This window comes from Papaver somniferum, chromosome 9, assembly GCF_003573695.1.
Source record: "Papaver somniferum cultivar HN1 chromosome 9, ASM357369v1, whole genome shotgun sequence".
NCBI lineage: Eukaryota > Viridiplantae > Streptophyta > Magnoliopsida > Ranunculales > Papaveraceae > Papaver > Papaver somniferum.
In genome coordinates, this window is record NC_039366.1 from 63066841 (window position 1) to 63088091 (window position 21251).

General features: G+C 36.0%; 1 protein-coding gene and 3 non-coding genes across 4 annotated transcripts; all 4 read right to left on the reverse strand.

The window, feature by feature from the left end:
• Positions 1 to 12: 12 nt before the first annotated feature.
• Positions 13 to 84, reverse strand: TRNAP-UGG. Its single transcript has one exon. It is a non-coding gene; the product is annotated as a tRNA-Pro (tRNA).
• A 395-nt stretch (positions 85 to 479) lies between these two features.
• Positions 480 to 551, reverse strand: TRNAP-UGG. The gene has a single exon. It is a non-coding gene; the product is annotated as a tRNA-Pro (tRNA).
• A 2009-nt stretch (positions 552 to 2560) lies between these two features.
• On the reverse strand, positions 2561 to 2632 carry TRNAP-UGG. Its single transcript has one exon. It is a non-coding gene; the product is annotated as a tRNA-Pro (tRNA).
• A 1931-nt stretch (positions 2633 to 4563) lies between these two features.
• Positions 4564 to 5522, reverse strand: LOC113308695 (non-classical arabinogalactan protein 31-like). The gene is made up of 2 exons (XM_026557161.1): positions 5174 to 5522; positions 4564 to 5089 (listed from the first exon to the last, which is right to left on the reverse strand). Exons 1-2 carry the CDS (start codon positions 5451 to 5453, stop codon positions 4773 to 4775), a joined length of 597 nt encoding a protein of 198 aa, XP_026412946.1. The 5' UTR covers positions 5454 to 5522; the 3' UTR covers positions 4564 to 4772.
• Positions 5523 to 21251: the final 15729 nt, after the last annotated feature.

The window sequence follows — 21251 nt, forward strand, 5'->3', positions numbered from 1 at the left end:
AGAAAAAGAAAAGGGGCATTCCGAGAATCGAACTCGGGACCTCTCGCACCCAAAGCGAGAATCATACCACTAGACCAAATGCCCTGATGGAAGAGAAAGCACAACTAAATAATTACACTGTTGTAATACAGCTAATAGAGGATACTCAGCACTTCACAGGGAATAATCGCCACCTAACAAAGTTCTATGACTTGCAACTGTTGAAATGCACAATGCACACAAGGATGGCTAGTCCATTCATAGATAAAATGGAACTCTGACATAAAATTGTAACAGAATTCTTTCTGTACAAAATGAGATTTATTTTCCTATTGCAAATCACAGAATAACAGAATGCCAAGGATAGCAAATATCACCCAATAACAGAATGGCAAATATCACAGAATAACAGAATGTCAAGGATAGCAAATATCACCCAATAACAGAATGGCAAGGATAAAGATGAACATAAGATAACCCTTCATCAGATTAAAAGTTGAGGGGCATTCCGAGAATCGAACTCGGGACCTCTCGCACCCAAAGCGAGAATCATACCACTAGACCAAATGCCCAATTGGTTAAGAAATCACCACTAATTAACTATCATTAGAATTAGAGATCATCCTGATCAGAGCCAGTGTAATTGATTTATTAGACGCCAACTTACGATCAATTTTTGTCTGTCTGGAAAACACATTATTCATATTCCTGGCGATCTCAGGACTAACAACCAAGGTTTTGAGGACCTATAACCGCAAGGCACTTCATCAACTGAAAGAATAGGTCACAAGCACATTCAACTTGCTACGCTTGACTAACTTTACCCAAACAGATTACTTTTCAACATTCAAAGAGACAAGAATATATGAATATTTTAGACAATATACCAAAGTAACTAGTTTTTTCAAGAGTTGAATATATGCATAGAAAACCTACCAATGACGAATTCATCAATCTTTAGTATGGGTCATCGCTAATCATATAGGTTTCATTCCACATAGAATCAAGACGCCACCATGTAGCATAAGTGATAGGTGCAATAAACCTTACAGATCCAAACAACTATCAAGGGTATTATGACTCCTATGTTGAGATACTAAAACAGATTCTTTCAAAAAAGAGAACCGAAAATTCAATGCCAGCATATGTACTTGCACCTACTGAAGCAGCCTTAGTATATATGAGTTTCAAATAGACAGCTCAATGCATTTCGTCCTTGTTTTCCATAGAGTTTCTTTTAGAAAGTAGAAAAATCACATTATGAGTTGAGACCAGTGAAGTTAGTAGGGAATGGATCAATGGATGATATAGATCAATTAACATCAAAATTAGAGGTCAGCATGAGCACAGCAAGTTCAGTAAGTTAACCCCCTAATGGCCTATGCTAGGTCTGCATCGCTTGTAATTACGTCTAATTAGCAATTATATGATGCCCCACCAAACTACTTCTAGTTCAACCAAGTCTATTATGAATCTATGATCTCAATTGTTACAGCAAAAAACACTAGTTTAATATGACCAAAATTAGAGGTCAACTTGAGCACAACTTGTTTAGCTGACCAGGCATCCTCAAATGATACAAAGTCGGTTAAGAAGCTAAGTTTACCCAATGTTATCAAAACATTCAATACCGTTATAGTCTCGACATACTACACGGAAGAAGAGGAATCAACATCAAATAAATTCCATAGAAGCACAAACAAACCCATCAACAGTAAAAGAGCATAACTAATCCTATATGAGACTTTCAAACAGATTTCGTTCAAAGATGAAATTGAGAATTCAATGCCGACAGTGCTACATAGGCTCAAGGATAGGCATAAAATCAATCCAAAAGCACTACAAAGACACAAGCCTAACTCTAAGATCAAACAGTAAGACCCTGGCATACACCCAACCACAAAATTGGAACCCAGAAAAACTATTTTTTCTTCGCTGAAACTCTTTTGCCTTTCCCTAGATTCAAGTACGAACCTCCCTATTTCACTTTCCTGTTGTCTATGGGAATGTCATAGTTCAAAAACAAGACCCAGACCTTCTTCAGAAAAGGTTTGGGGTTGTCTATGGGAAATGTCATAAATCAAAAACAAGACTCAAACCTTCTTCACAAATACTACACGGAAGAAGAGGAATCAACAGCAAATAAATTCCATAGAAGCACAAACAAACCCATCAACAGTAAAAGAGCATAACTAATCCTATATGAGACTTTCAAACAGATTTCGTTCAAAGATGAAATTGAGAATTCAATGCCGACAGTGCTACATAGGCTCAAGGATAGGCATAAAATCAATCCAAAAGCACTACAAAGACACAAGCCTAACTCTAAGATCAAACAGTAAGACCCTGGCATACACCCAACCACAAAATTGGAACCCAGAAAAACTATTTTTTCTTCGCTGAAACTCTTTTGCCTTTCCCTAGATTCAAGTACGAACCTCCCTATTTCACTTTCCTGTTGTCTATGGGAATGTCATAGTTCAAAAACAAGACCCAGACCTTCTTCAGAAAAGGTTTGGGGTTGTCTATGGGAAATGTCATAAATCAAAAACAAGACTCAAACCTTCTTCACAAAAGGTTAGGGGCATTCCGAGAATCGAACTCGGGACCTCTCGCACCCAAAGCGAGAATCATACCACTAGACCAAATGCCCAATTGGTTAAGAAAGCAAAACTAATTAACTATCATTAGAATTAGAGGTCATCCTGATCAGACCCTCTGTAATTGATTTATTAGACGCCAACTTATGATCAATTTTTGTCTGTCTAGAAAACACACTCTTCATACTCCTGGCAAACTTACGACCAGCAACCAAGATTTTGAGGAACCTATAACCACAAAGGCACTTCATCAATCGGAAGACTAGGTCACAAGCATATTCGACCTGCTACTCTTAACTAATTTCAGCCAAACTGATTTCTTTTGAACATCCAAAGACAAGAATATATGAATATTTTTAACAATATACCAAAGTAACTAGTTTTTTTCGTATAGGTTTCAGACATTATAGATCATTACTAATCATATAGGTATCACTCCACATAGAATCAAGAAATCAATGCCACCATGTGAACTAGCTGAGTGTAGCATAAGTGATAGGTATACTAAGCTTTACAGATCTAAACAACTATTAGGAGTATTATGGATCCTATATTGAGATAAGAAACAGATTTCTTTCTAAAAAGTAACCAAATGTTTCAACGCCGGCATATGAACTTGCACCTACTGTAGTAGCCTTAGTATATAAGAATTTCAAATAGACAGCTCAATGCATTGAAAAACACTTACATAACAATTTCGGCCTTGTTTTCTATCAAATTTCTTTTAGAGATGCCAGCATATGAACTTGCATCTACTGTAGTAGACTTAGTATACGGATTTCAAATAGACAGCTCAATGCATCGAAAAACACTCTTGTTTCTATCAAATTCTTTTACAAAGTAGAGTGGTTACATTATTTATGAGTTGAGACCAGTGAAGTTAGCAGGGAATGGTTTAACTAACATCAAAATTACAGGTCAACCTGAGCACAGTAAGTTCAGCTAACCCCACAATGGCCTATGCTAGGTCTGCATTGCCGTTTAATTCCATCTAATTAACAGTTATATGCTGCCTCATCAAACCACTTCTAATGCAATCAAGTCTATTTTGATCTCAATTGTTACTGCAAACAACACTAGTTTAATGTCATCAAAATCTAGATCAACTTCAGTACAACTTGTTCAGGTTCCCGATGTTATCTAAACATTCAATACCAGTGTGCTACGCTATAAAGAAGAAGTGGAATTAACAACCGATACATTTCATTGAAGCAGAATCAACCCACCAATATAGTAAAAAAAGAATAAAACTATTCCTATATTGAGATCTCCAAACAGATCTGGTTCAAAGATGAAATTAAGACTTGAATGGCACCATGTGAGCCAGTTGACCATAACATAAGCAATAGGTTTAATACAAACTATACATTTCAAAGAAGCACAAACACACACAATGTTAAGGGTATTATTACTATTCCTAGTTTGAGAACTCAATCAAAGGATTAAAAAAAAAAACTGATAGTTTTATGTTCAAGTAAAACACACTCATATAACAGTTTTCCCCCAATTTTATCTGATTAATCAATTTCAAATACTAAAAAGAATATTCAGTGAAGTTAAATTATCACCAGTTTTATGATTTTCTGCAGAGTATCCCTTGATTGACTCCATTACCCACTGGCCACTGACACAAATCAAACCCTATCCAATCCGTAAACCCGAGAGAAGTCAATCGAAGTGAGAGATATAAGTATCAGATTCATAATCAATAAAAAAACTCAAGGTTTTTGTAGAAAATTAGGGATTTTGCTTTAACCAAATTCGATTACCTGAAGCGACGAAAGTTAAGCAGATATTGTTTGTATTTATTTTTTAGCTTCCATGTTTTATTCATTTTTATTTTTATTCATAGAAAGTGCTACTTTACATCTATACTTGGTGGGTCGTCCACGTGTTTAAACTTGATCATTTGCAAAAATGATAGGAGGTTCAGCTGTTTTATACGGTATCTCGGAAGAAAAACAATGCAAATTAGCGATCTTAATTGGTAGAAAACACATATTATTGAAGACATAATCATCATCAAAGAAGGTAGATACCAAGCCAAACGGCGAAAAACAACATGACGCTACCCAGCTTACAAACAAAAGAAAACAAGTACATATTGGTTGGGCACTACATTAAATCCTATCCTAAAAAAGCACAAGGATGTCACACATCATGTAACTCTCTATTAATGGCTCCAGAATAACTCTAAACTTTGTGGCATGCTGATGGAAGTGGTTCATAGGCGAAGGGACCGACCGTGAAGAGAGCAAAAGGTAGAGGTTTTGGTGGAACGGTAAGCCTCAAGTAAGCACCACTTAGACCCCCGTGTATGTGTGTTGAGTGTTGGCATTTGGAGTGGGCTGGTGCTGAATGTAAGTAGACTTTGCACCTCTGTCGAGCACCATGATCACTCACCTTCTTTGTTGGTGGGATGAAGAAATAACCTTTTTTGTCTGTCACAGCAAATAGTACTAGTGCATTATCTCTGGGCTTGCCGTGGCATATCATCTTCACCGTAGCACCTACAACAACAAAATAAACAATTAGACTTGAACCTCATGTGGAGTACGTTACTAGATTAGTTTCGATTCGACTGATAAACTAACCTGGGAGTGGTAGACCACGCATAATGGCATTGTGACCAGCATCTGCACATGACTTGCAGGAAACATAACCTTGAACTGCAATAAGCTTTCTGTGTGGAACATAAATAAGCGGAGTTGGTGGAACTGGTACAAGAACGGGTGCGGATTCAGCAGAAACTCTGTTAACAGAAGCTTTTGGTGATTTTGGTACAGGACATTTGAGCTCATCGGCCTCACTACTATAAGTATTGCTGAGCAGAACTAAAAGCATCAATGAAACTAGGACCTTAGGCAAAGCCATTTCTTGCTTCCCAACTCTACCCTGTTTCTTTACTGTAAACAGTAAACTGATAAGATCGTAATTAAGAAGCGAATGAACTTGGAGTAAATAGCTAATACAGTAGTGTGATATATATAGTAGCTTCTAGGGGCCAGTGGGGGAACCACTTGGGGCCTGATGGCTCAACTTGGAATAGTAAATAGCTAAGTAGATATATAGTAAGTTTTTAGGGGCCAGTGGAGAAGCCACTTGCAGACTTGACATCCCATCCCAAGATTGATTTACAACTATTAACAACCTGAAACGAAATCTTAAGATTAATGGTCCATCGACTCTATCCCAAGTTTGATACCATTAGCTTAAAATAGCAAGTATAAAAAGATTTCCTTGACCAAATAATTGGTCCAACCTCTCCAAATTCATGCAGTATCCATGTGCAATATGAAGATTATGTTTGACGTTACTGCTCGTTTGACATACAAAAAAAAATGTCACTACTTGGCTTAAGGATATAGAAATTTCACTACATGGCATAAGGGTATATGCAGGTTTGTTTCTTCTATTATTGGTTTCCACTGTTTAGTTTGAACTTTGAAGTATTAGTATTTTTGAATGCATAATTTTGTATAGTTTGCAATTCGTAGGGTATGTGAGAATATCCCATTTGTTCTTTGTGGAAACGAAGTTGATGTCAAGAATAGATTAGGAAGCAGGTTAATTACATTCCACACGAAGAAAAAACTCCAGTACATGCATGTACTACGAATATATCTACAAAGAGCGACTACAACTTCAACACTACCTGATACACTAGCAAGAGGTGGGATTCGCTTTGAGAAACCTTTCTTATACATCACCAGAAACGCTACTTTGGTATATTAGGTGAAGAATTAGATTCTTTTAATTCACACAAACAAATTGACAAAAGAGGTATACTTGAATTAACTTCGTCGTTCCAAATATAGGAGATTAGGAGCTAGGAGACTATCACCAGAAACGCTATTTTGGTATTTGTAGTGTGAACTACAATATTTCTCCCCCTTTTTGTCAATAAAATTGGCAAAGGTACAAAAATGGGATCATAATGAAATTTCCACAAGAGACATTTCATGACCAAAAGAAAAATACATACCAACTTAATTTAGATGCAATCTAATAGCCGAAGCTAACAACATTCATCAAGGAGTTTTAACATACAAGATAACCCCTATAAAATTGCACAGTCGCACTCCCCGCAAGATATTACCATTAAGCACAAGTTCAAAAAAACTCTTCCCCATTTGATGTCATTCCCGAAAGAACAACAAGAGCGACCTTAATTTCGAAAGAAAAGAAGGATTTTTTAATTGGACACCAAAAACCATAGGAATGATTTTCTATATCCAAAGCTCAACCAAATTAACCACAAGTAAACCCATGATTAATTCTATTGGAATACGCAACTAAATTAAACCACAAAAGTGATCAATTTAATTGAAGGTGCTCAATATAAGTAAACTCACGGAGCTACGACTAAGTCAATCATATAGAGATGACTAATTGAAGGTACTAACATAAGGAAAACCTTATGGAATATACGACTACATTAACCAAAGAACATGATAGTGTAGCCTTTCATATACTCAACATAGGAACTTGTGGAATATATGAAAACTCAACTAGATTAATTACAAGAGAACCTATAATAAAAAAATTTGGAATACAAATAACCAAACTAATCACCGAAGTAATCAATTTAATTATTTTTGGCTCAACATAGAAGAACTTATGGAACCCCGACTAAGTTCATCATAGGATATGACAATCTTAACCGTACATGTACTCAACATAAGAAAGAAAACTTATAGAGTACTAACTAAATAACCAAACTGGTTGATTAATTTAGTTCCTAATGCTCGACATATACCATCTTATGGAACAACCAACAAATCCAAGGTAAATCGACTTAGTTGTAAGGTGCTCAACATAAGACACACAGTGGAGCCTTCACGGTAAAACATAATAAAATGGATCAATGAAGATCAATACCGTGGATAACATACAAGGATCTATTCCCCATCATAACGATATAATAGACTTTATCCTTGTCAAACAAAAGATTTTATCCTATTTTCCATCAAGTACATGATTGCATAGGCATAACTTTTGTAATTGTCAAAAGTCCATCCGTCCTTTCATCAACACGAATACTAATTCATGAACGACTTTACTTTTGACCGCAATATGGGACCTTCAAGGTCACAGACATAAATAATACATATCCCATAAACAAATTGCAATATCACAAACCATTAAAATACTGCAATAAACATCATCCTCCAAATATTTTTAGAATTTAAAACCAATAAACCTAAAAAATAACATAAGAAGATAGTTATGTGTAGTCTCAATCATCGTTATTCAAAGCACTAGTTATTCTTCCAACTAATCCAAAAAGAAGACATCCTAGGCGACAATGCCTTTGAGAAATTCAGCATCATTCCTGAACTCCTTGTTGTCAACAACCATTGGAACATACGGTTCACGAAGATAGGAGTTTATATCAACGGACTGTCTTGGCTGATTATGTCGTACCAGGGCTCTCTGAATTTCTAAGGACTTTGACACAAAAGCCTTTATTTCACGAATCTCCTTTCTTACTTCCTTCAACTCATCAAGAACATCGGAAAACTTCTGAGAGTTAGAAGGCACATCCCTGGTATTTCTTGTATTCCTTCTTTTTCTTTCAGGGACTTAGAAACAGCAGATTTTTCTTTTTCCTTGATTGAAGATTTAACAATCATGTTGACATCCTTTCCATCTGACATGGTGCTTTGAGAACAGTTATAAACAACTGGATTTGTGTAATTGAATCACTTAACTCAATAAGCAATCTTATATAGGATGTCAAAAAGGAAAAAGGAATGTAGGGTTCGAAACTATTGACAGGTTCGTATACGCCCAACTCTAAAACCCTATAAAGAGTAGAATTATCGATAATAACCCTTTATTTTATTTGATAGACAGAAAATAACAAATCTAAGAAAAAAAGGAAAAACTTTACTGAAGCCTGAATCAACACTCAATCTTGTATCTTTTCAATCAGACACATGGGACAAGATTTTCCCAACAACACAATCAAGTTGTGTTACGATGAACAACGATTTGTCCATCTTTTTCCTCAAGGGAGGAATCTTCAGACTTCTGTCTATCAAAACGATTCGACCATACTTTCTTTTTAAATGGTCTTACTCTATCCCTAGAAACCAACTTCTTAGACGAAGATAAGATCCTCAGCTTCTTGCTAATCGATCTGCTTTTCGTTGAAGTTTGCTGGCGTGCCTTATTTGGTGCTTGTACTTGTAACACCTTGATAGTTCGTGTCCCTTCATCGAACAAAACGAGCACGTCAAACTTGGATAGTATTCAGGCATCTGAGATGTGAAAGCAGCTAGATATACAGTAGATCCTGAAACATTACTGACAGGGTTTCTAGTTAGAGAATCTTCCAGCTTGATTGGGTTTCCTTCTTCTCCAAACCCATTGAGGTTGATATATGTATTGCTACAAGTATCAAAATCGATGTTTTCACCAAGGAGACCTGCACTTGATTTCCTATCTTCATCGAAATCATAGGTTTCAGACATTTCATCAAGTGTTACAGCTAGACCTTTGTTCCCAGTGTATTTTCTACGATTTGGGCATTCGTTAGCAAAATGGCCAAAACCCTTACACTTAAAGCACTGAGGCATGTCCTCGTCATCAGCCTCGTCAGCATCCCTTTTTTTAGGAGGTACGCGACCGTGAGGTTTGTCTGATGACCTAGGTTTGTCTCTTGAAAACCGTTTACTTCTCTTCAACAGAACATCCCTAAACTGTCTTGTTATCAAGGAGACCGACTTGTCAAGGTCTTCATCTGAAAAATCATTCTCAGACTGATCATCCTCAGAGACATGAACACTTTTACCTTTGGCAAGTAATTTAGTGCTCTTTTGTGCTTTAAAGGCAACATCCTTAACGACTTTGGATGTATGCTCATGGTCAAAGATCTTTAGCTTCCCAACCAAGGTGTTTCTGGAAAGTTTATTGAGGTTATTCCCCTCAACGATGGCATGCTTCTTAGACTCGTATCTATATGGCAGCGATCTGAGAATTTTCATCACAATTTCCTTTTCAGGAATAATCTTACCCAATGCAAAATATGCATTAACAATTTCAGACACTTTGTGATTAAACTCATCAAATGTTTCTTCATCTGCCATACGAAGGTTCTCCCAATCGGAATTAAGGTTTTGAAGCCTAGCTTCCTTTTCACTGGAGTTTCCTTCAAATAAGGTTTCTAAGATATCCCAGCATCTTTATACCTAGTGCAATTAGACACATGGTGTTGAAGACTTGGGTAAATGGCATGTATGATAGCATTTAACCCTTCAGAATTTTTCTTCGCAGCAAGAATCTCGGCAGCATTATATTCACCAATATTCTTGGGAACAGTTCCGTCTCCAGCTGCAACAACGGGCGCATCATAACCATTCACCACATATACCCATGATTGAAAATCACGCGATTGAAGAAAAGTTCGCATAGAAATTTTCCACCATAAGTAATTGGATCCATCGAAGACTGGTGGTACGTTAGTAGAGATAGCACCTCTGTCCATAGAGTCAGATCGCTACAAACACGGACTTGTTAGGTCTTAACGTGTTTGCCTGCTCTGATACCAATTGAAAAAGCAGGGGTCTAAAAACACCACCAATAATTCGATTAGCAATCTGTATGGACTAACTCCGAAATACTTTGCTAGAGAATCAACTAGACAGTCAGACTCAATCTAGATAAAAGTATCTCAAGGAGTTAATATCTCTCTCTTGATTTGATTTTTACTCAAGCTAAAAACAATAGCGAGTCTTTATCAAATACAAGGAATACTTGGACGGTACCAAAGACCAATGTCCAAGGATCAATCAATATCAATCAACAACCAAAGGTTGGATTTCCAATTGATGATCACGAACGCACAACCTGTATTATTTCAATTATATAAAATATAATGCAAAGAAATAACACAGACACCAGAAATTTTGTTAACGAGGAAACCGCAAATGCAGAAAAACCCGGGACCTAGTCCAGATTGAATACACACTGTATTAAGCCGCTACAGACACTAGCCTACTGCAAACTAACTTCGGACTGGACTATAGTTGAACCCCAATCAGTCTCCCACCGATCCAAGGTACAGTTGTACTCCTACGCCTCTGATCCCAGCAGGATACGCACTTGATTCCCTTAGCTGATCACCCACAACCAAGAGTTGTTGCAACCCAAAATCAAGACTTGATAATAAACAATCTGTCTCACACAAAAAGTCTATCAAAGGATAAATCTGTCTCCCACAGATAAACCCTAGGTTTTGTTCCGTCTTTTGATATAAAATCAAGGTGAACAGGAACCAATTGATAATCCGGTCTTATATTCCCGAAGAACCCTAGATTAATCAATCACCTCTCTACAATCCTTCCTGACTACACAAGCGGATTGTCGAGGAATCACAAACAGTGAGACGAAGATGTTTGTGACTTCTTTATCTTGCCTATCGGAGAACTCTCACGATCTCAAGTCAATCAATCGATTGTACTCGTACGATAGAAGATGCAAGATCAGATCACACAACTACGATAAAGTAGTATCGGTCTGGCTTCACAATCCCAATGAAGTCTTTAAGTCGTTAACCTGATTTTAGAGAAGAAAATCAAAGGTTAATGGAGATCGACTCTAGCGGGCGCACTAGTAGCACACATACGTGTGGGGATTAGTTTTGCACAATACTAGATGTCTCCTTTATATATCCTTCAAATCAGGGTTTTGCCTTAGTTACAAAGCAATCCTTATTCACCGTTAGATGAAAACTTGATTTAGATTCAAGCTAATATTTCTCAACCGTTAGATCGAAAACTTAGCTTGTCACACACATTTCGGTAGACGTTTACTGGGTTTGTGAAAACCATGCCCAAACGTGTACATGTATGTTGGTTCAACATAGTAACCCAAAAGGTTAACCATGTGATCATTTCATATTAACCTTGTTCTTCTTCACCATAACTAGTTCAATTGATTCAAATGAACTAGTTAAAGAGTTTTTAAATTGCTATGAGATCTTATGTAACTACACAAGACACAATTGAAACAAAGATGATTCGATTCGATTGAATCGGCTCATGAACTTTATAGCCACGGTTTGCATAAAGCATTCCTTAGTAATTTAAGTTTCATGTTCAGAGCACATCTTTAGATCATAACCTCTTAAGTTCACAAACAAGTTCGCGGACTTAAGTTAATCGGTTGAGTTTTCCAAACTCAGCAGAAATTCTAGGAAAAAGAACTTCCGCCAGTTCGCGGACTTAGCACACAAACGAGTTTTGGAAAATCCAGCATAAATTCTCGGTCGAGAACTTCCGTCAGTTCGCGGACTGAGTCTGCGGACTGGGTTTGCGGACTTGGCAAGCCAATTCCACAATCCTCCCGATTTCTCTTGATCAACAAAGTTCGAAAACTTCGGTTCAAGGAATACATGGTTATGTAATCTAAACTCTAATTTCAATCATTGAGACATTCTCAGAGGACGTTATGTAGCCGTTATTCACAGACCGATTCACGTCAGAGCAATTCTCAAAGTGATTGAAACTTTTCATGACTTTCGTCACTAGGTGAAGATAAACTTAATCAAAGCGAAATGCTTTACCAACACATGATTTCGAGATATAGATAGGCGAGATATACTCGGATCGAAATATCAAATGTGTATGATCTAGTCTATATAGCATACGACTTCTGACTCATAATAAGTAGGAGATAGAAGAGATAGACTTTTGAGCGATAAATAACTTCAAGTATCCACATACCTTTTTGTTAATGAAGTTCCACGGTTCCTTGTATAGATATTCGTCGTTGTATGATGAATCGCCATGAAGTCCTTGAGCTCAACTACACTTTTCTATCCTAGTCCGAGATTTAGCTATGTAGGCTAGAAATCAAGACTTATAGTTTTGATCACTAACATTGACAAACATGCTTGAGATAGCAACGCATGCGAGGTTGACCGAGCTATGCTCTAATATACACAGTAAGACTTTGTTAACGAGGAAACTGCAAATGCAGAAAAACCCCGGGACCTTGTCCAGAATTGAATATTCTCAGGATTAAGCCGCTACACAAAATTACACCAACTTCGTTTAGTTGAGACCAAGCAACTAAACCTATAGTTCACCTAGTTCCGTCTGTATTCCCACACCTCCAACTTATGAATAAGTCACGTACTTGGAACAATTCCTTTGGTTCATATTCCAAATAGTAAAGGAACAACAAATCTATTTGGTATCAAATCTACTCAACCAAGTGATGTGAGTCGGACAAAGGCTCTTCTGTTTATCTTAACATAAACTCCTTCGTCAGGTTCTTAGATCTATCTTATGTTCAACTACCAAAGGTAATTGTTAAGATTTTGCAATCAATACTTTTAATCACAAAGAATTTTATTGATGCCTATCTACACAACTAATCAATCGAATCTACCACAAGGATAAACCGATTATAGTTGGATCCTCTTATACCGAAACAAGTATTGTGCACACCAAAGATTATGAACCCCAAATTAGAAATCTTCAATATCTTATTTGTCTTCAAATCTTCTTAGATCTTCAATAAACACCTGCACACAATAACTTAAATCTCTTGTGATCAATCACGCACAAAACGGAGTATGTTAACAATGGATTAGCACAAGATCGTCTTCAGCACTAACAACAGTCTAAAGATCCCTGTCGAAACTTCGATCTAGTTTGAGTGAATCTTATATCATAAGAGAAGATTCTCGAGCATAGAAAAACTAGGCGCAATCAAAGTTCAACCACCGTTAGTCAATCAAATCAATCAAAAACACAAGATAAACCGTAATTATCTAGTTTCCCACCAATGGTACTCGTAGAGCTTCTCAATACCAAAGAAGACTTTAAACTGAGCGGTCGTAAGAGATTTCTTCTAATTAGGTTACTCTCCTCTCCGAATAGGCGACTTCACCAGTAACAACACAACCGAGGAAGTTTGCTATCACGAAGGATTAGTTTGCTAGAAATGCAAACTTCAAGTATTTATAGACAAGGAAGTTTGGACATCAAGGAATTTCCAAAACCGAAAATATTCTCAAAGATATTCAATATATTCCAAATTCGGTTTCCATAATTCCTGGAAATGCTCTGTCCAAAATAATGACCGAAAATCTCTTTGGAAAATCTCAACTAGTAAATGCACATTACTAATTCTCATTTTCCTGAAATAAAATTAACAACCTTAATTAAAATATTCTTAACTTATTTATATTTCGATCCTGAGATTTTCTTCTTGTAGCTATTACGGAATAACTTTGAACAATAAAATATAAACATTATTGTACGTGTTCATAGTATGCCGACATCCTTATTTTGTAAGTCCCCTTTCATACTTACAACCTTGAAACCGATTTTCCACACTTCCAAACAAGTTTAGAATTGGTTCATCTGACTTTCAAGAACTATGTGATTGATTAAGAAACACTCAATCACAAATCATGGGTTTAACGGCTCTACCAAAACAAGTTTCGGTTCTACCTCCATGTGAGTATTGTGCATAGTCACACTAGCTTTCCAAAATTCGGTTGACTAGGTACTAGGATCGGTTCTCCACATATATATGGTATCTAACTTATATGTGTTGCACATGTTCATGGGATCGGTTCCCCTTTGCCTAAAAACGTGTTGCACATGTTCATAGGATCGGTTCCCCTTTCTGCTACAAACTTGTTGCACCTCATACAAGGATCGATTCGTCTTTGTTATGTGTTGCACCTCTTCATAGGATCGGTTCCCCTTTACCCAGATTCAGTTCTACAAATCACAAACTCGATCATACCATCTCAGGTGATTACTTAAGATAGGTTTCACTAATAAAAGTCATACTAATACATAAGCCAGGCCTTTGTGAATAGTTTTACCAAGAACACAAACAAGTCGTGAGCGGTTATACTAAATTACACATATTGGATGTTCACAAGATATGCAATGAATAACAATCCCAATAACGCCTGGCGATTTCCTTTTCGATTCATAAACAAGTTTATGAACTTACTTCCTTAAAAAACATGTAAAACATTGTTTCATAGGATGAAATCCTCACCTCATACCCATACATAATCACAGTAGCATTTAAACGATTATGTCGATGTCTTATCTACAAAGTTTAATGGTTAAGCAATAAACTTCATATTGTATTCCTTAATACTGTGTCTATATAGAGTGTTCATGCTTCGCAGTTTCGTTTTCAATATGCACGACGTGAAAGATACGTTAGGGAATGAAACAGTTCAAGTCAAATATCACTAACCTCAAGTGGAAGGATGATGTTGTCGTTGTAGCTTCTTACTTCTTCACTTCTTCAAGTCTTCGCAATACTTGTAATGACTCATATCCTAATACTTTCAAGCTAACCTATACGAAGTTGACTCTAGTACATAATCAAGCGACTCTTAAAATGAGTTTTGATTCACTAAAATATGAAAAACAAACTTGAAATACCAACGCTTGGTGGGTTCAACCGATCTATGCTCTAACACAATCGATGGACGTCGTGAAGTCTGATGCTAAACTACACATTTCCTAATCTGAGACATAGCTATAAGTAGACTAGAAATCAAGACTTATAGTTTTGGCAACTAAACTTGACAAACAATCTTGAGATAGCAAAGCTTGCGAGTTCGACCGAGCAGTGCTCTAACAGTATGGCTCCGTAAGTTTTCTTATGTTGAGTATTTCCGACTAAATTAATCTATAAGGTCTTTTTGTGATTAATTTATTCGAGTTTTCTGGATACAAATTCATGTTTCATGTAATTTGTTAATATCCAACGAAATCCTTCTTTTCTTGTTAAAAGTAAGGTCGCTCTTGTTGTTTTTTCTGGAATGACATTTTATGGGGGAGAGTTATTAATTGAACTTGTACTTAATTGCCAAATCTTTGTGGGGAGTGCGGTTGTGGAATATTATAAGAGTTATCTTGTATGTTTATAAACTCCTTGATGAATACACTAAGTTTCGACTATGTGAAATCATCGAAACAAAGTTGATATGTTCTCTTTTAGTCATGAATTATCTCTTTGAGAATTTCATTATGATCCCGCAATTTTCGTACCTTTGCCAATTTAGATTGACAAAAGGGGGGAGAATTATTTGGTAGTTCACACTACATATGGTTTACGGATCATTATGTAAGGGGAGTGGTTTTTCATTGTGAGATGGAAGTATGGACTAAGGGGGAGTGATAAATATCATCGTAGTATTATTGTCAAAGTTGTGATATAATTAGACTTTGATGCTGTGTAATAATACTATGACATTGTATAACAATGATTGAGAACATATGTTTTTTCATATGTTTTCTTATTGTTATGGCTACGGATCTTCAACAACAATGATGCTGAGTTGAACACGTTCAGAATCACTGGAGTACTTGGAGTGGCGAAGAATTCAAGGAATGTTGAAGAACCATGGAAATCAAGCATGATGGATGAGAAGCTACAAAGTTTATTTATTTTGTAATCCATGTGTATTGATAGTTTTGTCATTAATTTTAACAAAAGGGGAGATCGTTAGAGCATTTCTCGGTGGAACTCGCACGCGTTGCTATCTCAAGCTTGTTTGTCAAGTTTAGGTAATCAAAATTATAATTCTTGATTTCTAGTCTACTTATAGCTTTGTCTCGGATTAGGATAGAATGTGTAGTTGAGATTTAGACTTCACGACGTTCATCGATTGAAGACGAAGATCTACTGAGGAGAGCTTGGAGGAACTTCATCAACAAAAGGTATGTGGAGACTCAAACTTATATGTTACTCAGAAGTCTATTCTATTCTATCTCCTAATAAGACTAAGTCGTATAGCTATATATACTTTTATAATATACACATTTGATATTTCGAGCTGAGTTTAACTCGGTTATCTATTTCTCAAAATATGTGTTGGAAGCTTTTTATTTTAACTACATTCATCATATTCTTAACGATTTTAGTTGGAAACAATTTATTTGTTGGAAACTAAATAATAAGTCAAAAGATGATCATGTGAAAATCGCCTTGAAACATCTTACATGATTTGTGTAAGACAATCATTTGATGTCGACTCGGAAAGTTTCGTATCGATCATTCAATCACTTGAAAATTACTTATAAGCTAATAGTTTGTGTTAGACGGCTATTGTCGTTTTCTAAGGATGTTCCAATGATTGAAATGGGAGTTTGGAACAAATTAACCTTTTTCTAGATACAACACATTATGCATACCAGTATGCAAACTGTTGTGGTATGATTCAGGTTCGGAAACCTTGTTTACATACCAGTATGTGAACGATTTTAACTGGTAAAGTCCGGGAACCAAGTTTGCATACCAGTATGCGAACGGTTCTACCTGAGTTAAGGTCCGGGACAACAGTATGCATACCGGTTTTCAAACTGCTGGACAAGACCAAAGTCCGTAAGCTATAGTTTGTGTACCTGTTTGCAAACTTAGCGGTTAAAGTTCTAAAATCGATTAAATATTTTTTCGTACTCATGAAGAAATACATTTATGAATTAAGGAATGCAACCTATGCAAACCGTGGCTTTATGTTCATGAATTGATTCTTATGTATCAATCCGATTTTGATTCAATTGGTTCATATGTATTTCTGTGAAATAGTGAACAATTGAACAAATAAATTTGAAACACAATTATATTCATTTGACTATCTTTCATGTTTGATTGATTATCATAGTTGATCTAGAAGTGTTAGATGAATGTGGTTAAGACAAAAGTGTTCATATGGCTAACTTCGGTTAACTATTATTGAGCCAACTCAATATACACGTTTAGGTGCGGTTACCCATATCTAAAGGTAAGTATATTTTATTTGTGTGTAACAATCTAAGACCATCTAACGGTGGAGAGATATTGCTTTGGTTTTAGCAGACTTAGCTTGAATCTTAAAGCAAGTTTTCATCTAATGGCAAATATTGAATGATGTGTTACTAAGCTATCTTATCTTTGATTGAAAGCAAACCCTGATTTGAAAGACTATATAAGGGAGACTATATCAACTGGAAAACCTAATCCTGGCACTTTCATGTGCCCTAGTTGCAGCTAGAGTCGATTCTCCTTTAACCTAGGTTTTTCCATAACCATTATAGGTTAACGACTTGAAGACTTCATTTGGGATTCGTGAGGCCAGACCCAAGTATTTTCTCTGTAGTTGCGCGATCTGATCTTACTTTTTCTATCATATTGAGTACTATCTTCTCTAAGATTAACTCGAGATTTATCTCTGATAGGTAAGATATAAAAAGTAATCATTAAGCTCTTCGTCTCATTCTTTGTGATTTCACGATAACTTCTTCTACTACCATATAGTTAATGTATTGTGAGGTGATTGATATATTTCTAGGATGTTCTTCGGGAATATAAGACCGAATTATCAATTGTTTCATGTTCACCTTGATTTATCAAAACATGGAACAAAAACTTCATAGGTACTTGTGTGGGTGACAGATTTATCTATCAGAATAGACTTATCTGTGGGAGACAGATTTGTTTATAAGTCTTCGAATTTGGGTCGTAGAAATTCTTAGTTGTGGGTGAAATCAGATAAGGGAATCAAGTGCGTAGAGTCCTACTGGGATTCATAGGCGTAAGGAACGCAACTATACCTTAATCGGCGGGAGACTTGGTTAGGTCTCAACTACATTCCAGTCCGAAGTTAACTTGTAGTAGGCTAGTGTCTGTAGCGGCTTAATACATTCTGAAATTGTTAATGCATATTTTGCATTGGGTAAGACTATTCCTGAAAAGGATATTGTGATGAAAATTCTCAGATCATTGCCATCTAGATACGATTCTAAGAAGCATGTCATCGTTGAAGGAAAAAACCTTGATACTCTTTCCAAAAGTAATCTTGTGGGAAAGATTAAATTACTTTATCTTGATCAGAATACAGTCAGAACTTCTGCTTTAAATGATATGACCATACCAAGTGAAGCCTCTAACTTGTCATGGGTTGATGAATGCTATTCTAACCATGTTGATTCTAATAAATCACTGATGGCACAAAAGATCAAGGATATGGTAAAGAAAAGCAAAAGATCCGAGAGATCGTCTTTCCTCTCTATTGCTTCTGATGATTCAAGTCAAGAAAAATCTCAGGGTCACAACGTCTTACATACTATTGTAGTGTGTACGGAAAGTTCAGCCTTCTCACCAGAAGTTTTATGTAATTCAAATTCCAGTTTGGAATGCGAATCAGAAACTGAGATCCTAGAATTTCTGAATAAGTCTAAAGAAATTCACCAGAAAAATATTCAACTGAAAAAACTGTTGAATAAACTTGAGTCATCACTACAGGTGAAATCTCTTGAGATTGACTGTCTTAATGATGAATTCACCAGAACCCTATTTCTAAAAGAAAAGGAGATAAATTCTCTCAAGTGTGACTTGCAAAGGTTGTCAGGAAGCTCAGACAAAATTTCAGCAATGTTATTTGGTCAAAAGGCTTTCGGAAACACACAAGGTTTGGGGTTCAAAGGTAAGAATGTAAGCACACAACTAACTCGGTTGTTCCAACCGGTTTTGGATCAATCAAACTTGAGCGTTGTGATAAACAGGTATCAGCTCTACAAAGCAAATCTTCTTTACTCTGCTCTTTTTATGGAAGTACAAGGCATGTCCAGAGTAAGTGTTGGAGATTCAAGAGGAACTGTAAAAGAATTACCAAACTTCAAGATGACATGCAAAAGATGAATCTGACTATACAGAAGCATTCAGAGACGCCTAGGTACAAGAAGAAATCCAAAAGAATCATAGGTAGACGAGGTAAGTCTGTTTACTCAATAAACCTTGAAATGTCACCCAGTGACACAAGATGTGAACACTCTGTTAACTCTATTACTATCTAAACCATAGTAATAAATCATATTCTTATTTTGGACTTGAAAAATAAAGACTACTTCAAGGTTGATTCAAGTCTTGTAAATCTTTTGTTGATTTTTCTGTTCCATATTGAGCAAGTAAATATTTTATTGTTAAGATTGATAATGGATCATAAACCGTGGAGACTTTTTCAAGGTCCTTTAGGGTTTTTCTATCCTGAAGTCTATTTATGTTCATTTGTGAACATCACTGTTCTTTACCTTCTTTTCTAAAGATACAGTCTCATGGCCCCTATAACTAGAGGTACCACGAAAAGAGATGTTGTAGAAGTAGTTAATGTGTATCTGTGTGAAGGAATTGCTTATTCAAGGAAAAGGAAGGCGAAAAACACGGCTGATAATCCCGGTTCTTCCTCTAACTGCCTATTGTATGTTTGTTATTCCGATAATAACTTTAGGGCTACGGTGGAGGATTTCATCAGGAAAAGAAATGATTTAAAATCTCGAATCATTTCTTTTATAAGAGATATCTCTCACTAAGAACAAATGTTGTCTCCAACAAAGAACACTCTGCGTGGACTGAAAAGAGAACTTAGTGAGTTAACTGATATTTCTGAAGATTTGGAGGAGTTGAATGATCCTATTAACAATGGCTTTTTCAATAATGAGAAGAAATTCTCTATAGATGCCCTGAGAAATCTCTACAATGTCTAGTAAATCTTCCTTTTTTTTTTTATGTTTTTAGAAGAATAACTATGGTTTGGAATAGCCATTAGTGTGAGTACACATAGCTATGTCGAACGATTTTCATCTTCAATGTTTTTAGATTTATTTATTTAAATTCTAAGTTATTTGGAAGATGATTTTTGCAATTTTAATCTTTATGATTTTATATATTGCAAATTGTTATGGGATATGTTGTTTACATACGTGAACCTGTGACCGTCCCATACTTGTTCAAAAGTTATCTCTATTATGTCGGTATGAAAGTATTGATAGAAGATAGAATGAACTTTTGACATTACAAAAATTAAAGACTTTTATGTCATTGTTTTGTTGGAAGAAAGGATAAAACTTTTGTTTACAAGGACTAAGTTTATTATATGTCATTGTGCAAATAGTGATGGAAAATAAAATGAATCCTTATCTATTCCGCAGTCTTGGTCGATCTCCGATCCACATTTTTGTGCATATACTGTGTTGCTCCATAAGCTTTCTTATGTTTGAGCATGACCAATTGAATTGATCATTCTCTTGTGGTCAATTTATTTGTTGCTCCGTAAGTTCTCTTATGACGAGCATGACCAATTGAATTGATCATTTTCTTGTGGTTAATTTAGTTGTGAATTTCGATTGGATTAATCATGAATTCTTTTGTGAATAATTCAATTGAATACTTTGGACTCAAATTCATGTTTTCATGTGATTTGGTTATGTCCAAAGAAATCCTTCTTTTCTTGAGAAAGTAAGGTCGCCTTTGTTGTCTTTCGGGAATGACATTTTATGTGGGAGAGTTCTTTTTGAACTTGTGCTTAATCGCCAAATCTTTGTGGGAAGTGCGGCTGTGGAATATTATAGGAGTTATCTTGTATCTTTATAAACTCCTTGATGAATGCATTTTATGATGACATCTAAATAAGTTGATATGGTATTCTCTTTTGGTCATGAAGTATCTCTATGAAAATTTCATGAGGATCCCACTAGTTTTCGTACCTTTGCCAATTTATATTGACAAAAAGGGGAAGAATTAATGTGTAGTCTAATACTACAAATACATATGGTTTACGGATCATTATGTAAGGGGGAGTGGTTTTCATGTCGAGATGAAGTATTGACTAAGGGGGAGTGATACATATTACCATAGTAT

What these genes read in the sequence shown, in the direction of transcription:
- LOC113308695 (XM_026557161.1), bottom strand. Translation starts at nt 5,453, where the DNA reads ATGGCTTTGCCTAAGGTCCTAGTTTCATTGATGCTTTTAGTTCTGCTC. An exon ending in GCGTGGTCTACCACTCCCAG is followed by an intron (nt 5,090 to 5,173) that starts GTTAGTTTATCA and finishes TTGTTGTTGTAG; the next exon opens with GTGCTACGGTGAAGATGATA.